The sequence below is a fragment of the Rana temporaria genome, chromosome 7, assembly GCF_905171775.1.
Source record: "Rana temporaria chromosome 7, aRanTem1.1, whole genome shotgun sequence".
Classification (NCBI taxonomy): domain Eukaryota; kingdom Metazoa; phylum Chordata; class Amphibia; order Anura; family Ranidae; genus Rana; species Rana temporaria.
In genome coordinates, this window is record NC_053495.1 from 99,570,044 (window position 1) to 99,592,005 (window position 21,962).

A 21,962-nucleotide genomic window follows, 5' to 3' on the forward strand; every position below is an offset into this window, starting at 1 on the left:
ATGGCCGCACGGCGCCCCTGTTGCCCATGGCGCCCTGGCTAGGGGGGAATTGGCAGAGTGGAGGAGCCAGGAGCGCTGGCGGACGACCTGTGAATAGGAGGGTTGATGCTGTTCTCTGCAAAACCATAGGTGTTTGACATACAGTATTTGGTATTTTAATTAAAAAAAATCAAGCATTTACAATCATTTTAAGTTCACATTGCAACATTATTTTGCTTGTGAACTTCATCTGAGGTCCATTTAGTGCCAATCTGTGTGGTATCCTCCATGGGTATTCTGAATTTAGACGCATCATCCACCTAGGAAGCATTTGCACCTTACAGAGATTGCAGAGTGAACTGATTCAAGCATTAAAGTGATTGTAAAGCTTTGTTTTTGTTGGTTATATTTTATAAAATAATTAACATGTTATACTTACCTGCTCTATGTAATGGTTTTGCACAGAGCAGCCCCGATCCTTCTCTTCTCGGGTACCCTTCTGGTTCTGGCTCTCCTCCTCTTTATTAAGTGCCCCCATAGAAAGCCACGTTTTATGGGGGCACTTGTGTGGGTTCACTCCTGAGCTGCCCTGTCTACGTCCAATGACACAAACAGTGCGGCTCCGCCTCCCCCCCGCACTCCCTCATCAGAGAATTTGATTGATAGCAGCAGGGGCCAGTGGCTCCCACTGTTATCAATCTGCCCTGTTAGGGGAGAGAGAGAGCTCTTATGCACAGAGTGGATCGAGATCAGGCTCAGGTAATTTTATAAGGGGGTGGGATCCTGTGACACAGAAGTTTTTTTTTACCTTAAAGTTTTGAATGATGAAAGGTAAAAAGATTCATGCTTTAGAACCACTTTAAGTTTAGTTAGATACAGATAGGTTTATATGGGTAAAATGACAAATGTAAGGGGCATTAAAACAACCAAACTAGCAGCAAAGCTATCATGCTTTGATTAGACTGAGATTAGTTCTAACTAAATTCATATGCAACAAAAGGCTTGAGGAAAGGTTTAGTGTCAGTATGCAATGTTTTGCAAATTTGTTGGATGGACAAGACAACACTGGACTTCATTCTAGGAGATCCTTTGCAACTAAGCCTAGCTGCTGTGACCCAACTGCCTATCTGATCATACTGTGACTTTTCTCTACCTGCTTTGTCTGTCCCATTAGTTGTCAACCAATCGGGAGGCTCAAGATGAGGTTTTCCTTCATTTTTATTGCTTTTATTACTTCAAATCACCAAAAAGAAGGAAATTGTGTGTTGTAATGACCCTACAAAGCTCTGTTCTTGCCTCTTTGTCACAAGGTTTGGCAGAACTGTATTAGGAATAGGGTATGCTTCTTATAGAAATCATTTGATTTAACTCACAAATGACTTGTGTTAATTTTTTTAATAAAAATTAATGATATAGATTTTATTTGATAACATTTATAGGTGTTCCTTAGTACAAGAAGAGGTGCCTGGGTTACACACCGTGTTGCTAAGAATGGCTATCCTAGGGACATCGCAAACGTATCACGTTTTCAAAATTTGATCAGAAAAATCTTGCCTTCCTCTGTGACCAACTATATGGTAGAATCAGCTCTCAACAGTAGATTTAATCATTGTAACTTTGGCCTTCTGCCACAACATAGGTAAGATGTGTGCAATATGGAAGTAAACCAATTGCGTCTATCTTTCTGTCGATCTCATATGCATTGTATCATACTTATGTGAGCATAAATGTATTTATAATACTAAATGTGGAACATGCTGATAGGCAACTAAGTTGAGAAGTCTGGTTAGGGGATGATTGCATCTGTTCATATTAAATGTTATCATTCTTCTTATGCTTGAATCTGTTGTATATTTTTAATGTAAGCTTAATTAACCACTTGCTTACTGGGCACATAAACCCCCTTCGTGCCCAGACGAAATTTCAGCTTCCAGCACTGCGTCGCTTTAACTGACATTTGTGCGGTCGTGCAACGTGGCTCCCAAACAAAATTGGCGTCCTTTTTCCCCCACAAATAGAGCTTTATTTTGGTGGTATTTGATCACCTCTGCGGTTTTTATTTTTTGCGTTATAAACAAAAAAAGAGCGACAATTTAAAAAAATATATATATATTTTTTACTTGTTGCTATAATAAATATCCCAATTTTTTTTTAAAAAAACTATTTTTTTTCTCAGTTAAGGCCGATACGTATTTTTCGACATATTTTTGTAAAAAGAAAAAAATCGCAATAAGCGACTGGTTTGCGCAAAAGTTATAGCGCCTACAAAATGGGGGATAGATTTATGTTTTTTTTTTTTTTTTACTTGTAATGGCGGCGATTTGTTTTTTTTTTTTGTCAGGGCTGCGATATTGCGGCGGACGTATCGGACACTTTTGACACAATTTTGGGACCATTCACATTTATACAGCGATCAGTGCTATAAAAATGCACTAATTACTGTATAAATGTGACTGGCAGTGAAGGGGTTAACACTAGGGGATGAGGAAGGGGTTAAATGTATTCCCTCATTGTGTTCTTACTGTGTGGGGGGAGGGGACTGACTGGGGGAGGTGACCGATGCTGTGTCCCTATGTACAAGTGACACAGATCGGTCTCCTCTCTCCCTGACAGGACGTGGAGCTCTGTGTTTACACACAGAGCTCCACGTCCCTGCTGTGTCACCGACGATCGCGGGTGTCTGGCGGACATCACGGCCGCCAGGCACTCGCATCGGCTCCCGAACGATGCGCCGGGCACGTTGTTTCCCCGCTGCGCGCCCCCAGTGGCGCGCACAGGGAACAACAACAACAGGACGTCCAGGGACGTCCACCCGGCACTTGAGAGCCGCGCTGTGGACGTCTTTCGACCATAGCGCGGATCTCAAGTGGTTAACTTACAGTTGTAGCACTTATCCTAGCAGGAACCACTGGAGATGATGGGTCCTCTGTTCTGCCACAACTCTTAAAACCGTGCGGTCCTCACTGACACACTTCTACCTGGGGTGGAGGATTACTCGCACCTGGGTAACTTAAAGTGTTACTAAACCCAGGACCCTGCATTCACAAAATATGGTCTCCCACAGTACACTGAACATGGAAATGCAATTATTTTAGTAAATATAAACTGCTAAATACCCTTTCTCATCAGCAGTTAGAGCAGTCTTGTGACTCCTACCAAGCACTGGTTAAAGCTTGTAGGAGGAGTTTTCTAACTGACCTATGAGACTGCAAGACCTCTGACCCTGGACAGTGCTGATTGGCCCTGTGCTGATCACATGCACCCTCCCACGAAAAAAAACTCTCTAGCAATACACATCAAACTGAGCATGTGCAGCCTGACTCCATAGACTCCATCGACAAGGGGTCTCAAACTGGTGGCCCTCCAGGTGTTGCAAAACTACAAATCCTATGAGGCATTGCAAGGCTGACAGTTACAAGCATGACTCCCACAGACAGAGGCATGATGGGCCTTTTAGTTTTGCAACAACTGGAGCCACCAGTTTGAGACCCCTGCCATAGACTCTATGTTATCAGGAAATTATTAGGAATCAATGGGAGGATCAGAGAAGACAGGATGAAACAGCCTATTTACACAATGCCGAGGATTAACCCCTTAGGATCCACAGTGAGTATAATAAGCATGCTTTACTGCATATACAGACTGATTTTACTGTTGTGGGTTTAGTAACACTTCAAACAATAATAAGTCACAGATGTATAATAATGCAACGTAATTAGTCCAAAGACTACCAGAAGTTATGTCAAATACGTGTAACAATGAAAGACTTGGCATCAAACAGGAAACTATTTAATGGTGCAGAACTAACAAACTGAATTATGGCCTAACACAAGAGGAATTATCTAACTCGTGTCGATATTAGTCCAAAGTTTAACTGGGATAACCATTTTTGAGAAAATCAGACCTTAGTAACACAATGATAATGGGGCAAATCCACAAAAACGTAGCCTAACTTAACTTTTACCATTTAAGTTACACTGGCGGAAAATTTCTACCTAAGTGCCCGATCCACAAAGCACTTACCTAGAAATTTTCGGCCGTGTAACTTAAATGTCTCCGGCGCAAGGCGGTCCTCTTCTGCAGGGGGCGATGACAATTTATATGAGGCGCGCTCCCACGCCGGCCGTACTGCGCATGCTCGTGACGTCATTTTCCCGACGGGCAGCGCGCGAAATTACGTTACGCCGGGCTTTGTGGATTGCGACGGGACAATAAAGTTGCATCGGGTAAAAAAAAAGTTACGCGCCGAAAAATAAAATTCAAAATTTTAAAAAAATAGCGGCGATCGAAAAAAAGGTCTGTTTTTACAAGGTGTAACTAGTTTACACTTTGCATACGTAAAATTAGGGATGCTTTTACAAACGTAAACTTACGCAGAAAAAACAAAGCTGAAAAGCTTTGTGGATCTCCGTAAGTCCTCATTTGCATACGCAAAGCGGCATTTCAACGCGAAATGCCCCCAGCGGCGGATGCGGTACTGCATCCTAAGATCTGACAGTGTAAGTGTCTTACAGATGTCAGATCTTCTGCCTATCTTTGGAAAACTGCTTCTGAGGATCAGTTCCAAAGATAGGCACAGGGATACGCAGGCTGAACAGCAGTTCCGCCTGCGTATCCCTTTTGAGGATTTGGCCCAATGTTCTTAAAAGCACTCTGTGAAGGTACCCGAGATAGGGGTATCTTTAAGTATTCCTAAGCGGGTACCCCTTAAAGGTGATGACAAAGTACCTGGCGCCTTAATGCTAATGTCGTCTGTCTTTTTCGATGGGGCCCTTCTGTCATTGGCACACAAAATTCTGTCCCTTTAAGAGTAAGAGTAAGTTAGTGCTACTAAGTAAGGAGCAGCCTACATGTGAAACTCAAAAAATTTGAATATCGTGCAAAAGTTCATTTATTTTACTGATGCAACTAAAAAGGTGAAACTAATATATGAGATAGACTCATTACATGCAAAGCAAGATTGTTCAAGCCGTGATTTGTCATAATTGTGATTATTATGGCTTACAGCTCATGAAAACCCCAAATTCACAATCTCAGAAAATTAGAATGTTGTGAAAAGGTGCAATATTCTAGGCTCAAAGTGTCCCACTCTAATCAGCGAATAAAGCTATAACACCTGTAAAAAGTTCCTGAGCCTTTAAATGGTCTCTCAGTTTCGTTCAGTAGGAATCACAATCATGGGAAAGACTGCTGACCTGACAGTTGTTCAGAAAACCATTATTGACACATAAGGATGGAAAGCCTCAAAAGGTAATTGCAAAATAAGTTGGATGTTCCCAAAATGCTGTATCAATGCACATTAATAGAAAGTTATGTGGAAGGGATGACCGCAGCCTGGAGAGGATTGTCAGGAAAGGGCCATTCAAAAATGTTGGGGACTTTCACAAGGAGTGGACTGAGGCTGGAGTCAGTACATCAAGAGCCACCACAGTCGGATCCTGGAAATGGGCTTCAAATGTCGTATTGCTCTTGTCAAGCCACTCCTGAACGACAAACAACGTCAGAAGCATCTTACCTGGGCTAAAGAAAAACAGACCTAGCCTGTTGCTCAGTGGTCCAAAGTCCTCTTTTCTGATAATAGCAAATTTTGCATCTCATTTGGAAACCAAGGACCCAGAGTATGGAGGAAGAATGGAGAGGCACAGTGCAAGATGCTTGAAGTCCAGTGTGAAGTTTCCACAGTCTGTGTTGATTTGGGGAGCCGTGTCATCTGCTGGTGTTGGTCCACTGTGCTTCATTAAGTCCGAAGACAACGCAGCTGCCTACCAGGAGATTTTGGAGCACTTAATGTTTTCTTCCGCAGAAAAGCTCTATTGGAATGCTGACTTCATTTTCCAGCAGGCTCCTGCCCACACTGCCAAAAGCACCAAAACCTGGTTCAATGACCATGGGATTATTGTCCTTGATTGGCCAGCAAACTCGCCTGACCTGAACCCCATAGAGGATCTATGGGGCATTGCCAAGAGAAAAATGAGAGACATGAGACCGAACAATGCAGATGAGTTTAAGGCCCGCCATTGAAGCATCCTGGTCTTCTATAACACCTCAGCAGTGCCACAGGCTGATAGCTTCCATGCCACGCCGCCTTGAGGCAGCATTTAACTGCAAAAGGGGCCCAAACCAAGTACTGAGTACATATGCATGCTTAAACTTTTCATAGGTCCGATATTGTTCTATGTACAATCCTTGTTTTATTGATTGCATGTAATATTACAATTTTCTGAGATTGTGGATTTGGGCTTTTCATGAGCTGTAAGCCATAATCATCACAATTATGACAAATCATGGCTTGAACTATCTTTATTTGCATGTAATGATTCTACCTCATATATTAGTTTCACCTTTTAAGTTGCATTAATTAAATAAATGAACTTTTGCACAATATTCAAATTTTTCGACTTTCACCTGTAAGGCCTCACAGTTAAGCCATGAGTTCCAAGGAATTATCTGTAGACCTCTGAGACAGAATTGTGTCAAGGCACAGATCTGGGGAAGGGTACAGAAACATTTCTGCAGCATTGAAGCATTGAATGAGCACAGTGGCCTCCATTATTCGTAAATGAAAGAAGTTTGGAATCACCAGGACTCTTCCTAGAGCAGGCGACCCAGCCAAATTGAGCGATCGGGGGAGAAGGGCCTTAGTCAGGGGGGTGCACAAGAGCCCCGATGGTTTCTCTGTGGCGAGAGGAGATACTTCCAGAAAGAACAGCCATCTCTGCAGCACTCCACCAATCAGGCCTGTATGGTAGAGTGGCCAGACGGATGCCATTTCTCAGTAAAAAGGCACATATCAGCTCGCCTGGAGTTTGCCAAAAGACACCTGAAGGACTCTCAGACCATGGGAAATAAAATGTTCTAGTTTGATGAACCAAAGATTGAACTCTTTGGCCTAAATGGCAAGTGTCATGTCTGGAGGAAACCAGGCACCACTCATCACCTGGCCATTACCATACCTACAGTGGAGCATGGTGGTGGCAGCATCATACTGTGGGTATGTTATTCAGCAGCAGGAACTGGGAGACTAGTCAGGATCAAGGGAAATATGAATGCAGCAAAGTAGAGAGACATTCTTGATGAAAACCTGCTATAGAGCGCTCTGGACCTCAGACTGGGGCAAAGGTTCCTCTTCCAACAGGACAATGACCCTAAGCACACAGCCAAGATAACAAAGGCGTGGCTACGGGACAACTCTGTAAAGGTCCTTGAGTGGCCCATCCAGAGCCCAGATTTGAACCCAATTGAACATTTCTAGGGTGATTAGAAAATGGCTGTGCACCAATGCTACCCATCTAACCTGATGGACCTTGAAAGGTCCTGCAAAGAAGAATGGGAGAAACTGCCCAAAAATAGGTTTGCCAAGCTTGTAGCATCATACTCAAAAAGACTTAAGGCTGTAATTGGTGCCAAATGTGCATCAACAAAGTATTGAGCAAAGGCTGCGAATACTTGCTTGTATGTACATGTGATTTTTTTTGTTTTTTATTTTTAATACATTTGCTGAGATTTCAGACAAACTTCTTTCACGTTGTCATTATGGGGTATTGTTTGTTGAATTTTGAGGAAAATAATGAATTTTATCCATTTTGGAATAAGACTAACAAAATGTTGAAAATATGAAGTGCTGTAAATGTTTTCAAGATGCACTGTACCCATCTCTATCTATCTATAATATTACATAGAGAAACAATATAAGTCGTATGTTACATTTATTTATTGTCCTTATTAGTTAAGTAATTCATTCATAAATTTTTCTTCAGATTCAGTGGTCAGCATCCAACTGTCAATGATGAGCTCCCTAATCGTATTTTCTCAGGCTATGTTCAAATTAGACCCAATGTGAAAGAATTTACAAGCACTGATGTTATATTTGAAGATGGAACAGTAGAGAAAAACATTGATGCAGTCATATTTGCTACAGGATATAGTATCTCTTTCCCATTCTGTGATCATTCACTGCTCCGTGTTAACAACAACAAGGTCTACCTATACAAATATATGTTTCCTTATCACTTGGAGATGTATACACTAGCAGTGGTAGGACTTATTCAACCGATTGGAGCCATTATGCCAATTTCTGAACTTCAGTGTCGTTTGGCAACTCGAGTTTTCAAAGGTACACCATAGACAACAATGATTTATGCTTTGAATAATTATTGCCAGTATAGAAATGGCATGCACAAATCTAGCCAAAGGTGATCATGCCATGATGAAAAAGTGATTACTGCATGTTTCTAAAAGCTTGAGTCGTAAGGTTCTTTAACATGCTTTTGTATAGTCCTGTCTTGAGCACTTTGGGGTCCTCCTAAAGTACCCTTTCATATGAGAGATACAGGAGCTGATATTGTTGGCCTTCTTTTAACTACTTGCCTAATGGGCACTTTCACCCCTTCCTGCCCAGACCAATTTTCAGCTTTCAGTGACTGACAGGCCTGGCAAGAAGAGCATTAATCAGAGAAACAAAGGCCCATGGTAACTCTAGAGAAGCTGCAGAGATCCACAGCTCAGGTGGGAGAATCTGTCCACAGGACAACTATTAGTCATGCACTCCACAAATCTTGCATTTATGGAAGAGTGTCAGGAAGAAAGCCATTGTTGAACCCGTGCCAAAAGAAGAGGCTCTTGTCAGATGAGACCAAATTTGAACTTTTTGGTCTAAAAGCAAAACACAATGTGTGGCGGAAAACTAACACTGCTGCACATCACTCTGATGGTGGTGGCAGCATCATGTTTTGGGGATGCTTATCTTCAGCAGGGACAGGAAGCTGGTCAGAGTTGATGGGAAGATTGATGGAGCCAAATACAAGGCAATCTTAGAAGAAAACCTGTTAGAGTCTGTAAAAGACTTGAGACTGGGGGGGGGGGGGGGGGGGGGTGTCACCTTCCAGCAGGACAACGACCATAAACATACAGCCAGAACTACAATGGGATGTTTTAGATCAAAGTATATTCATGTATTAGAATGGCCCAGTCAAAGTCCAGACCTAAATCCAAATGAGAACCTGTGGCAAGACTTGAAAATTGCTTTTCAGACGCTCTCCATCCAATCTGACAGAGCTTAAGCTTTTTTGCAAAGAAAAATGGGCACAAATTTCACTCTCTATATGTACAAAGCTGGTAGAGACATCCCCAAAAAGACTTGCAGCTGTAATTGCAGCAGCAGGAACTGGGAGACTAGTCAGGTTCGAGGGAACAGCAAAGAAAACTTTAACAACAGGTATTAAGTTTGTTTTTAAAAAGAGAATAAGGAGTATTGTTTGTAACCATATTTAGCATGTTTTATGGCACTTAACTCCTTCCTGTGCAGCATCGTACTGGTACGTCACTGAACAGGAAGTGTGATATTGCGGTAATCACTGCAGGTACCCAAGGTATACGTTTTTTAAGCTGAAAATTCTGAAGCTAGTAAAAGTGGCTGAATAGTGAGCTATTGAGGAGCCTGGTAAGGATGCATCTGGCTCTGGGCACACAGTGTGAGGAATTGATGTTGTTCCTCTCACTATGTGACTTCAGAAACCAGAAGCATCAAGGATTTTGTCATTCCTGATTAGGGATGAGCTGAACACCCCCCTCCCCGGTTTGGTTGGCATCCAGAACATGCGAACAGACTGAAAGTTTGCACAAACTTTTGAACACCATTAAAGTCTATGGGACTCGAACATGAGAAATCAGAAATTTGAATTTGAAAGGCTAATATGCAAGTTATTGTCCTAAAAAGGGTTTGGGGACCTGGGTCCTGCCCCAGGGGACATGTATCAATGCAAAAAAAAGTTTTAAATACGGCAGTTTTTTCGGGAGCACTGATTTTAATGATGCTTAAAGTGAAATATTCCTTTTAATATCATACCTGGGGGGTGTCTATAGTATGCCTGTGAAGTGGCATGTGTTTCCCATGTTTATAACAGTCCCTGCACAAAATGACATTTCTAAAGGAATACAAGTCATTTAAAACTGCTTGCGGCTTTAATGTAATGTTGTGTCCCGGCAATATAGATGAAAATAACACTGTAAGCCCTCACAGTTACTCTTGGTGGGCGCGGGAACGGGCCCTGCTGTGAAATATTAGATCAAGAATTGTAATTACATGCCCCTGTTTAGCAGGGTCAGAAGAATTGGGCCTTTGGTGGTGGATGGTGTGGTGGTGTTGCCACAACACTGTAAGTCCTCACAGTTACTCTTGGTGGGTGCAGGAACGGGCCCTGCTGTGAAATATTAGATCAAGAATTGTAATTACAAGCCCCTGTTAGGGGCAGAAAAATTGGGCCTTAGGCACTGGTGCTGGTGCCACAGCACTGTAACCCCTCACAGATACTCTAATTGGAGCACAATACTGTAATACTTAGCAAAAATTGTTATTACACGCCCCTGTTAAACAGAGGCAGAAAGATTGAGCCTTAGGCACTGGTGGCTGTGCCCAGAACCAAAAATGTTCTTACAAGCTATCAACATGAACATTGAGGAGGAAGAGGATAGTCACTCAGCATAACAGTATAGTCATTCAGCATCAGCATAGACAGTTTTAAAGGGATCTCACATTCATAAAAAAATTATTTGGTTACATCAGCATCATGTGCTTGGTAGCTGGTGATCCAAGACTGATTCATTTTTATGAAGGTGAGCCGATCGACCAAGTTGGTGGACAGGCGCACCCTGTGATCGGTTAGGCCCCGTACTCACGACCAAACATGTCTGCTGAAACTGGTCCGCAGACCAGTTTCAGCAGACATGTTTGGCCGTGTGTTGGCCCGAGCGGACCATTTTGGGACGGATCGGACAGGTTTCCAGCGGACAACTGTTTCCCGGACTTGTTTTAAAACAGTCCGCTGGAAACCTGTGCGCCCGGACATGTACGGTCGTCTGTACAGACCTACCGTACATGTCCTGCCGCCCGCATCCATCGCATGCGTCGAATGACTTCGACGCATGCGTGGAAGCATTTTTAAGGCGGCCCGCCCACGTCGCCGCGTCATTGTCGCGGCGACACCGCGTCATCGACGCGGCGACACCGCGGACACGCCCCGCGTAATGTTTACGCGCGGGCTTCTGTTCGATGGTGTGTATAGCCATCGAACAGAAGTCCCCGGGCAGTCCCCGGCCAGACATGTCCGATGGAAACGGTCTGCAGACCGTTTTCATCGGACATGTCCTGCCGTGAGTACTCAGCCTTACAGAGCCTCCAGCAGCACTGAATGTGCATTCCAAAAGAACGCTGGATGCAGGACAGGCCAGTAGCTCAATTGTATACTGTGCAAGCTCTGGCCAGTGATCCATCCTCAGGATTTTTGGTGGGAAAGGTGTCCAAGTCTGATCTTGCCCCCAGGTATTCCTGCATCATGTACATCAGACACCAGCGATGGTTGCTGGAACTGATCATACCTTGGCGCTGCGGACTAAAAAATCGTCTGAACGCATCGGTCAGGAGGCCACCTTCTCCACCGTTCCTTCTGTGACTGACCGAAGCCTCAGCAACATGTTGTCCAGGACCAGGAATTTGTAACCTCCTAGGCCCTGGAAACGCATTGCACAAACTTTTCTGCAAGGCCTCCTGGAGGTGTTTCATCCTTTGCTCCCTCTGCGACGGCTGGATAGGGTCCTCGACCTTACCCTTGTAATGTGGATCAAGGAGGGTTGCCAGCCACTAATGATCCCTCTCCTTGATACCACAAATCTGAGGATCCTATCGCAGCCTTTGTAGGATCATGGAGACCATGCAGCGTAGGTTTGCTGAGGCATTCGATCCGGAGTCCTCTGGGTCACTAAGGACGACATGATCAGCAGCCACCTCGTCCCAGCCACGTACAAGTCCATGGGTTTCTGGGGACTGTAAATGATCCCTTAAAGACTGCTGCTGATGCTGAGTGCTAGGCTCCACCTCCATGCTGACACAATCCTCCTCCTCCTCTTCCTGTGTGATTGGTGGGCCCGCAGGAACACTGTCTGGATAAAGGGGGCCTTGAGAGGTAAGGAAGTCCTGCTCTTCCTCCCTCTGTTCTGCCTCAAGTGCCCTGTCCATTATTCCACGCAGCGTGTGCTCCAACAGGTGGACAAGAGGGACAGTATCACTGATGCATGCACTGTCATTGCTCACCATCCTCGTGGCCTCCTCAAATGGTGACAGGACAGTGCATGCATCCCTGATCATGACCCGCTGGCGTGGCAAAAAAGCCAAGCTCCCCTGACCCTGTCCTGGTGCCATAGTCGCACAGGTACTTATTGATGGCCCTCTGCTGTGTGTACGTTGAGGTCCACCTGGTGTGCATGTTACAGATTAGGCGGTTCTTGGGCAGGTTAAATTCCTTTTGGAGGTCAGCCAGCTAAGCACAGGCATTATATGACCGGCGGAAATGCACACAAACCTTTCTGGCCTGCCTCAGGAGATCCTGTAAGCCCGGGTACCTACCCAAGAACCACTGCACCATCGAGGTAAGGACGTGAGCCAAACAGGGCACATGGGTCAGGTGTCCCTGTTGGAGGGCCGAGAGGAGGTTGGTGCCATTGTCGCAAACCACCATTCCTGGCTGAAGCTGGCATGGTGTCAACCACCTCTGAGCCTGCCCCTGCAGAGCTGACAGAATCTCTGCCCCAGTGTGGCTCCTGTCTCCCAAGTACACCAACTCAAGCACCGCATGGAATCTTTGTGCCTGCATGCTTGCTTAACCCCTTGAATGCCTACGAAGCACCGCTGTTTCCGAGGACAAATCAGCACAGAAAGAGGCCATGGAGGAAGAAGAAGAGTTGGGGGTGGAGGAGAGAGGTTTGTCAGAATCACCACTAGTAGCATTTTGGAGGCATGGAAGCGGAACAACCTCCAACACTACTGCACCCTGTCCTGCATCCTTCCCAGCTGCCAGTAGAGTCACCCAGTGTGCCGTGAAAGCTAGGTAATGTCCCTGTCCATGCCTTCTGGACCATGAGTCAGCGGTAATATGCACCTTCCCGCTGACCACCCTGTACAGCGAGGCAAAGACATTGCCTTCCACATGCCGGTAGAGAGCCGGAATCGCCTTCCGTGAAAAAAAAGTGGCGTTTGGGAACCTGCCACTGAGGTACCGCACATTCCACAAACTCACGAAAGGGGGCAGAGTCTAACAGCTGAAAAGGCAGCAGTTGGAGTGCTAGCAATTTAGCCAAGCTAGCATTCAACCACTGGGCATGTGGATGGCTGGGAGCGAATTTCTTTCACCGGTTTAGCAACTGGGGTAGGGAAATTTGCCTGCTACAATCGGACATTGGTGGTGCCGATAGCAAGTTTCCCGCAAGTACTTGGCAGTGGAACACCTAATCCTACACCTTTATTCCTCTCAGTGCAGGTTTCTGAGAGGACTGGAGGTATAGTGCGGTTGGAGATCCCAGCTGACGAGGAGCAAGGCGATGTCCGCTTTGTTCTTTGGTGTGGGACTTTTATGGACGCTTGCCAACGGACTGCATGGCAGGTCGACATATGTCTGGTCAAGCATGTGGTGCCCAAGCGGTTGGTGTTTTGGCCATGCTTGATACGCTTCAGACATATGTTGCAAATAGCAACGGTGCGATCTGCTGCACACGTCTGAAAAAAGCCCACACCAAAGAACTTTTGGAAAAACGTGCAGGGTCAGCAGCGCCCTGCACATGCGGAGCTCTGCGGTGTGATGCAGCCAGTTGGCTGCCCTTAAGCTGGCTCCTAGAGGGCATCCTGCCTCATTGGAGATGTGCCTCCTCCTCCTCCTCTCTCCTATTAGGTACCAACGTAGAGTCAGTGACCTCATCATCCCTTCCCTCCTCGTAACTGGAGCAAATCTGGCAGTATGCTGCAGCTGGGGGAACATGACTGCCAGTTTGTTGTCCTTCTTGGGCACCCCCTCTCTCTGGGCTCACGTAACTGCTTTCCTCAAGCTGGGTACCATCATCGAAGCCTTCAAAACGCTGCGCATCCTCCTGCAGCATGTACCCGACACTGTGGTATAACAGTTCGGTGGACTCCTCCCTGGATGATGGTGGGGCTAGGGAAGGAGTAACTGATGATGACCTTGAGCCGATGGAATAGGCTGCTTTGGCACCTGCATTGGCAGCCAAGGTACTTTGAGCCTGGGTGACAGAGGATGAGGAGGATGAGGACGGCTTGGTCATCCACTCTACCAACTCTTCTGCATGTTGCGGCTCAACACAGCCAGCTGCCAGAAAAAAGGACAAGTGTGCCCCACGGCCACGTGCTGAGGATGCACCATGTCCACGACCAGCACCATTGCCTCTAGACAGAGTCTGCTTGCCCTCTTTTAGTGGCCTGTGAGTGTCTGCCTCTCCTTGTTGGCCTTCCAGACATACTGTATTTGATGTATTGGAATAGGTACACAAGGAATGGCCTGCAGTGGGATGTAGCTGCACAAAGCTGGGATGTGTATATATATATATATATATATATATATATATATATATATATATATATATATATAATATACTGCAGCTAACTGAATCAACTGCCTGCCTGTAGTATTATTAGAAAGAGAACAGGAACACTTTGCAGTGAGGTTTAGCTGCACACTGTGCCCAGGAGACAGTACAATGACTGACTAGACTGCAGCTACCTGAATCAACTGCCTGCCTATAGTATTATTAGGAAGAAAACGGGAACACTTGCAGTGAGGTTTAGCTGCGCACTGTGCACAGCATACAATACACTGACTTAATAGGCTGCAGCTACCTGAATCAACTGCCTGCCTGTAGTATTATTAGGAAGAAAACAGGAATTGTCTGCAGTGACGTTTAGCTGCACACTGTGCCCAGCATACAGTACACTGACTGAATAGACTGCAGCTACCTGAATCAATTGCCTGACTAGCTTCACACTGTGCCCAGCATACAGTACACTCACTGAATGGATTGCAGGTATCTGAGTCAACTGCCTGACTAGCTGCACACTGTGCCCAGTATACAGTACACTGACTGAATAGACTGCAGCTACCTGAATCAACTGCTTGCCTGTAGTATTATTAGGAAGAAAACAGGAATTGTCTGCAGTGAGGTTTAGCTGCACACTGTGCCCAACATAGAGTACACTGACGGAATTGACTGCAGCTACCTGAATCAACTGCCTGTAGTATTATTAGGAAGAGAACAGGAACACTCTGCAGTAAGGTTTAGCTGCAAACTGTGCCCAGCATACAGTACACTGACTGAATAGACTGCAGCTACCTGAATCACCTCCTGACTAGCTGCACACTGTGGTCAGCATACAGTACACTCACTGAATAGACTGCAGGTACCTGAATCAACTGCCTGACTAGCTGCACACTGTGCCCAGAATACAGAACACTGACTGAATAGACTGCAGCTACCTGAATCAACTGCCTGCCTGTAGTATTATTAGAAAGAGAACAGGAACACTCTGCAGTGAGGTTTAGCTGCACACTGTGCCCAGGAGACAGTACAATGACTGACTAGACTGCAGCTACCTGAATCAACTGCCTGCCTGTAGTATTATTAGGAAGAGAATAACAGGAACACTCTGCAGTGAGATCTAGCTAAACTGTACACTTAATATATATATATATAATGTATGTATGTATATATATATATATATATATATATATATATATATATATACACACACAAAGCCTGCAATGCATATATATACTAAATATACTGATCTAACTGAATCAACTGCCTGCTCAATCTAGCTAACTGAAATGAAATGACCCACTCTCTCTCTCTATCTCTCCGCTGCCGCAACACACTACACAAGGCAGACGCGCAGGCGGCCTTATATAGTATGGGGCGTGTACCTAATCCCTGAGCCATGATTGGCCAAAGGCGCTGTGATTGGTCAAAGCAATATAATATAATGTAACGGGCTCTTGCGCCTCCAAGTGAACACAGTGAGTGAAAACAAAAGAAAAAATGCTGCTCAATCTAAATGTACATAAATAAATAAATAAATACACAAGTGAATAGCCAGCAATGCACTGCGATGATGCAGTGCATTATGGGCCGTGACGCGCCACTCGAATTTGGCACGAACGGCCCATAATGTTTGAAATTTGGCGAACAGCCGATGTTCGAGTCAAACTCATGTTCGATTCAAACTCGAAGCTCATCCCTATTCCTGATTTTGGCTTTATATTTACTGGCCAATTACCAACTAGTAAAGAAGCCACTCAGACTGATCTGTGTCTGATCGGCTGCATTGGAGGCCAATGGAGAGATCAGGGGGTAGACCCCAGATCTCTCCAAAAAAAACCTGTCACAGCCCATGCTGTCACAAGGGGGGGGGGGGGGGGTGTTGTTCATCCGTTGTGGTAGCAATAAAGTTAATAGAAAAAAATAAAGGGACAATGTAAAAAATGTTTATTCAAATAAAATAAATAGTGAGGTACCATCGTTTGTCGCCATTCCCCAGTGTGTGCAATTTTCAACTGTAACATGTTTGGCATCTATTTACTCGGTGTAATATCCTCTTTCACAATATACAAAAAAATTAGGCTAACTGTACTGTTTTCTTAATTTTTTATTTAAGAAAAAGTTTATTTTTTCCTAAAAAAATGTGTTTGAAAGACTGCTGCGCATATAACGTGTGACATAAAATATTGGAATAACCGCCATTTCATTCTCCAGAATCTTTGCTAAGAAAATATATACAATGTTTAGATGTTCTAAGCAGGTTTACAAGTTAAAATCCCCCTTTATCTAATATCATATTTGAAAAGGAGTTAAAGAAGTATATGGGTAGCTCAAAGCAACCAATGAGATCAGAAGTTATTATGGACAATAAAGATACAAAGCTGTTTTCTTTCTTTCTTTTTTTTACCTTTTCTTATACTGTACAGCAGGGTTTCTCAACTAAAGTTCCACAAGAGGTCCCCAGGGGTTCTGTCACAATCTACCTGTCAGTCACAGGCAGCTGATGGGTAGGTCACATCCCCACTGCTGATACATGCAGAGCTACTTAGGCAAACAGCTGTGATCGTGTTGACTATGGAGTGCTGTTCTCCGCCAACCCTTTCTCTCCTTTTGTCCATCCCAGGTAGTTGTATGTGAAATCACATGGGATATACAGGAGGGGAGGAGGGGCTGAAAGGGAACAGCACTCCACAGCCAGCACCATCCCAACCAATTTCCTGCTTAGCTCTGCATATGAAGGAGACCAATGCTCCCATGTAAAGTGCCCTGCTCCTATGTAATGTTCCCTGCTCTCGTGTAATGTTCCCTGCTCTCGTGTAATGTTCCCTGCTCCCACATAATGTGCCCTGCTCCCACGTAATGTGCCCTGCTGCCACGTAAAGTGCCCTACTCCCATGTATTGTGCCCTGCTATGTGCCCTGCTCCCATGTAAAGTGTCCTGCTTCCACATAATGTGCCCTGCTCCCACATAAAGTGCCCTGATCCCATGTATTTTGCCCTGCTGTGTGCTGTGATCCCATGTAATGTGCCCTGCTGTGTGCTGTGATCCTATTTAATGTGCCCTGCTCCCTTGTAAAGTGCCCTTCTACCATGTAATATGCCTTGCTTCCACGTAAAGTGCCCTGTTCCTACGTAATGTGCCCTTCTCCCTTGTAATGTGCCCTGCTCCCACATAATGTGCCCTGCTCTCATGGAGTGGGCCCTCCTTCCCCCATGTATTGTGTACCCCTGACCCCCTGTATGCCACCCTGCAAACCCCCTGTACACTGCTTATCTCAAGTTTGACCCAAAATTGAGCATCTGTGCAGGAAAAAGCAAACACAAATTTGACAATAAATACCGTATTTATCTTCCTATAACGCACCCGGCGTATAGCGCGCACCCCCAACCTAGAAGAAAAGTTCCTGGAAAAAAATAAATACTTACAGTTTGGATGCCCCTCGTCAGTGTCTTGCCCGGCGTCCATCGCGTCCATCAGCGGCCTTGTCCGGTCCGGCGTTCTTCTGCGGCCATCGTGGTGTCCTCCCCGCTGTGTTCTTCAGCCGAACCCCGCTTCCCGCACTGTGTTTGAACCACTCCGCCGACATATACCGAGCGCAGTACACTCGGGTATACTCGGGCAGGCTCGGCTCCTCTCGCGTAAAGGACATACAGGATGCACAGGACGTGACCGCGAGAGGAGCCGAGCCTGCCCGAGTATACCCGAGTGTACTGCGCTCGGTATATGTCGGCGCAGTGGTTCAAACACGGCGCGGGAAGCGGGTATCGGCGTAAATCGCGCACCCACGATTTTGCCCTGATTTTAAGGGCAAAAAAGTGCGCGGTATACGCCGATAAATACGGTATGTATGTTTTAATATTGATTCTATAATTTAAAGGGGTTGTAAAGGTACAATTTTTTTTCCTAAATAGCTTCCTTTACCTTAGTGCAGTCCTCCTTCACTTACCTCATCCTTCCATTTTGCTTTTAAATGTCCTTATTTCTTCTGAGAAATCCTCACTTCCTGTTCTTATATCTGTAACTCACCACAGTAATGCAAGGCTTTCTCCCTGGTATGGAGTGTCGTGCTCGCCCCTCCCTTGGACTACAGGAGAGTCAGGGTGCCCACTAACACACAGCTCCTTTCTCTATCTGCAACGTAGAGAGCTTCCTGACTCTCCTGTAGTCTAAGGGAGGGGGTGAGCACAAAACTCTCCACACCAGGGAGAAAGCCTTGCATTACTGTGTGGAGTTACAGCCAGAAGAACAGGAAGTGAGGATTTCTCAGAAGAGATAAAGACATTTAAAAGCAAAATCAAAGGATGAGGTAAGTGAAGGAGGACTGCACTAAGGTAAAGGAAGCTATTTAGGATTTATTTTTTATTTTTTTACCTTTACAACCCCTTTAATGCGATTTCTAAAAATAATTGTTGGTATATCTAATCACACCAATGTTCCGTAAGCTGTAGGTGTAAACTAATTTTCAGTGGTTCCCCAGAGACCTCACACTTTTTGCCATGGGTTCCTCCAAGCCTAAAAGGTTGAGAAACCTGCTGTATAGTGTATTTTACATTTCATTTTCAGTTTGTTGATTGGCAACAGTACTGCAGACTTAATGACACTACCTTGTAAATAAGTTAGGAGAGTTTCTCATGGTTTTAGCACACAAATCTATACATTATTTTATTACAATAGAAGTGCATAATAACTTTATCACTTATTTTGACTCTACAGGTTTGGTCAAACTACCTGACAAAGAAGCTATGGCGTTTGATATTGGCAAGAAAAAATTCAAAATGGATCATCGGTGAGTGATTCAGGTTGTATATTTGAAACATTCTAAACAAAAACAACCTTCAAATACAATTTGTAATTTATTCTTTGGTACAAAATACCTAAAAACTAGTACAAAAGGTAGGACTGGACCCTGCTGCTTGAGAAAAAATGTGTGAGAAATTGTGATGAAAAGGGTTTGCTAACCTCTGTTAATTCATGAGCAATCCATAAACTCTATCTAAGTATACAAAGTCTGTATAATTTTCTGTTTATTCAGTTGCTTTCCATAGTTACGTAAGTGCAAATATGCGCTGTCGTATCTGTGTGCCGTGCCCACAAAACTAGATACGCCTGAAAATAGGCTTCATCCGACCGACGTAACTTGCCTATGCCGGCGTAGCGTGGGCGCATATTTACGCTGGACGCATGTGGCGCTCCCATTTATTATCTATTCAAATATGCAAATGAGGGAGATACGGCGATTCACGAACGTATGTGCGCCCGGTGCAGGCTATGCGCGGTGCGCGTAAGTTGTACGTCCGGCCTAAAGTTATTCCCCATAAAGGAGGTGTAACTTAGCACCAGACGTGCACAGGTCAGCTGGACAGCAGCTGCAGCATCACCGTAATGGACGAGCTCAGCAAACAAACTTGAAGGACAACACATCTGTATGCCAACATGCCAGGCAGGGCCGCCATCAGGAATTATGGGGCCCCTTACACAGCTTCAGGCATGGGCCTGGGGGGGGGGGGGGGTGCTGTCGCGAATTGAGAAGAATTGAGAAAGAAGAAATAAAGAAAAATATAAAAAAAGGGGGGTAGCCATCCGGGACCTCAGAACTAAAAAGAAAAAAATAAATAAGATAATATAAAAATATTTTTTTTTTTTTTAGAAAGAAAATAAAAAAAGGGGGTTGCCATCCGGGCCCCTGGGGACCTCCGGACCCCTTACAGGTGTACTACCTGTACCCGCCTGATGGCGGCCCTGATGCCAGGGGCAGCCATGGTCATAGCACTACTGCGTCCACAGGCACGGAGGAGGGCACGGGAGAGGATATACCGAACGCGCATGAACGTCTTTGGCATGGGGGAATCGGAGGTGTATCGCATCTTCAGATTCAGCCCTGATGCCATCCTGGAATTAGCCACAGCCCTGCATGATGAAATCACCAGCCAGTGCAGCCACTAGTCAAGGTACTGGCAACACTGCATTTCCTCACCAGTGGATCTTTCCAACGTACAAGTGGAGTCGTGTCTGGGATATCACAATCCACCATGAGCAGATGCGTGCACCAGGTTGTCCCTGCAATCCTCACACGCATGTCCCACCACATCATCAAACCCACCCATGAGCATCTGCGGCAGAAGGCAATGCAGGATTTCTACAGAATTGCCGGATTCCCACGCACCGTCTGGGCCATTGATTGCACACATGTGGCACTACGACCCCCCGTGCCCGAGGCTACCCCGTCTGCTGAGGGAACAGCAGTCAGGAGTGGCCTCGTGGAACGTATCTTTGCACGTTAAACACACACATTCATCATGGCACACGGACAATGCACGCATGCACGCATGGCACATCTTGCCCACTCTTCTTTGCAAAAACACTCCAGATCTGTCAAATTGTGAGGGCATCTTCTGTGCACAGCCCTCTTCAGATAACCAATCAGATATTCAATCAGATTCAGGTCTGGGCTCTGGCTGGGCCATTCGAAAACTTTACTCTTCTTCTGGTGAAGCCATTTCTTTGTTGATTTGGATGTATGCTTTGGGTCGTTGTCATGCTAAAAGGTGAAGTTCCTCTTCATGTTCAGCTTTCTAGCAGAAGCCTTAAAGGGGTTGTAAGGGTAAACCTTTGTGCAGTCCTCCTTCACTTACCTCATCCTTCGATTTTGCTTTTAAATGTCCTTATTTCTTCTGAGAAATCCTCACTTCCTGTTCTTCTGTCTGTAACAACACACAGTAATGCGAGGCTTTCTCCCTGGTGTGGAGAAAGCCTCTTGAGGGGGCGAGCAGGAGGGTCAGGACGCTCTCTACTTTGCAGATAGAGAAAGGAGCTGTGTGTTAGTGGGCGTCCTGACACTCCTGCTCGCCCCCTCCCCCCTCAAAAGGCTTTCTCCACACCAGGGAAAAAGCCTTGCATTACCTTTACAACCCCTTTAAGGTTTTGTGCCAATATTGATTGGTAATTGAAACCGTTCATGATTCCCCCTACCTTGACTAAGGCCCCTGTTCCAGCTGAAGAAAAACAGCCTCAAAGAATGGAAGTGAGGAGAGCTGTTTTAAGCTCCCCGATAGGGCTCTGATTTTCTTTCACTAAATCACATTGCATTTCTGCTACAGTGCTGCAGAAATCTGCTTTTCAAAACACTGTTGCCTGGAAGGAAGTTTGTTCTCAAAGCCAGAGTCCATTGAGCACCACTGTGGTCCCTAGCTCACACACACACCACATCCACCTCACATTGGTTTAGCCCAAGTCCACCGTGCAGGACTTGGGAGCAGCAACGCCACGCCAAGGCCTCAATGATGTTGCTGTCCATTCATACCACATTCACACGGTCGTGGGGATAACCTCTCCCTGATGATCCAAGGTGACACGCCTTGCTGGCAGGAATGTCACCCACACATACACACACTCACACACCAGTCACACTGTAGCAGCACCGGGCAAACACTGCCCCTGCAAACGGGTGTCCGGGCACCACTTCTGCACCCCTCACCGTGTGCAGTGACAAAAAATAAAAATAAAATAGGGATCATGCCCTTACAGGAGGACGGCACATACTTCTGTGCACGTCCAAAAAAATAAAATAAAGCTTATACTCGGAGCAACAAAGAAAACAGAGAGCAGTCATTTG

At 45.3% G+C, this 21,962-nt stretch overlaps 1 protein-coding gene across 3 annotated transcripts in view; it reads left to right on the forward strand.

The window, feature by feature from the left end:
• The window catches only part of LOC120945537 (flavin-containing monooxygenase 5-like), a 96,210-nt gene that overhangs the window by 69,161 nt on the left and 5,087 nt on the right, over positions 1 to 21,962 (forward strand). For all 3 annotated transcript variants that reach the window (XM_040359750.1, XM_040359749.1, XM_040359751.1), the window contains 3 exons: positions 1,419 to 1,618; positions 7,737 to 8,092; positions 19,064 to 19,136. In XM_040359750.1, the coding sequence (XP_040215684.1) occupies positions 1,419 to 1,618; positions 7,737 to 8,092; positions 19,064 to 19,136 (629 nt within the window). The remainder of the gene's footprint in view (positions 1 to 1,418; positions 1,619 to 7,736; positions 8,093 to 19,063; positions 19,137 to 21,962) is intronic.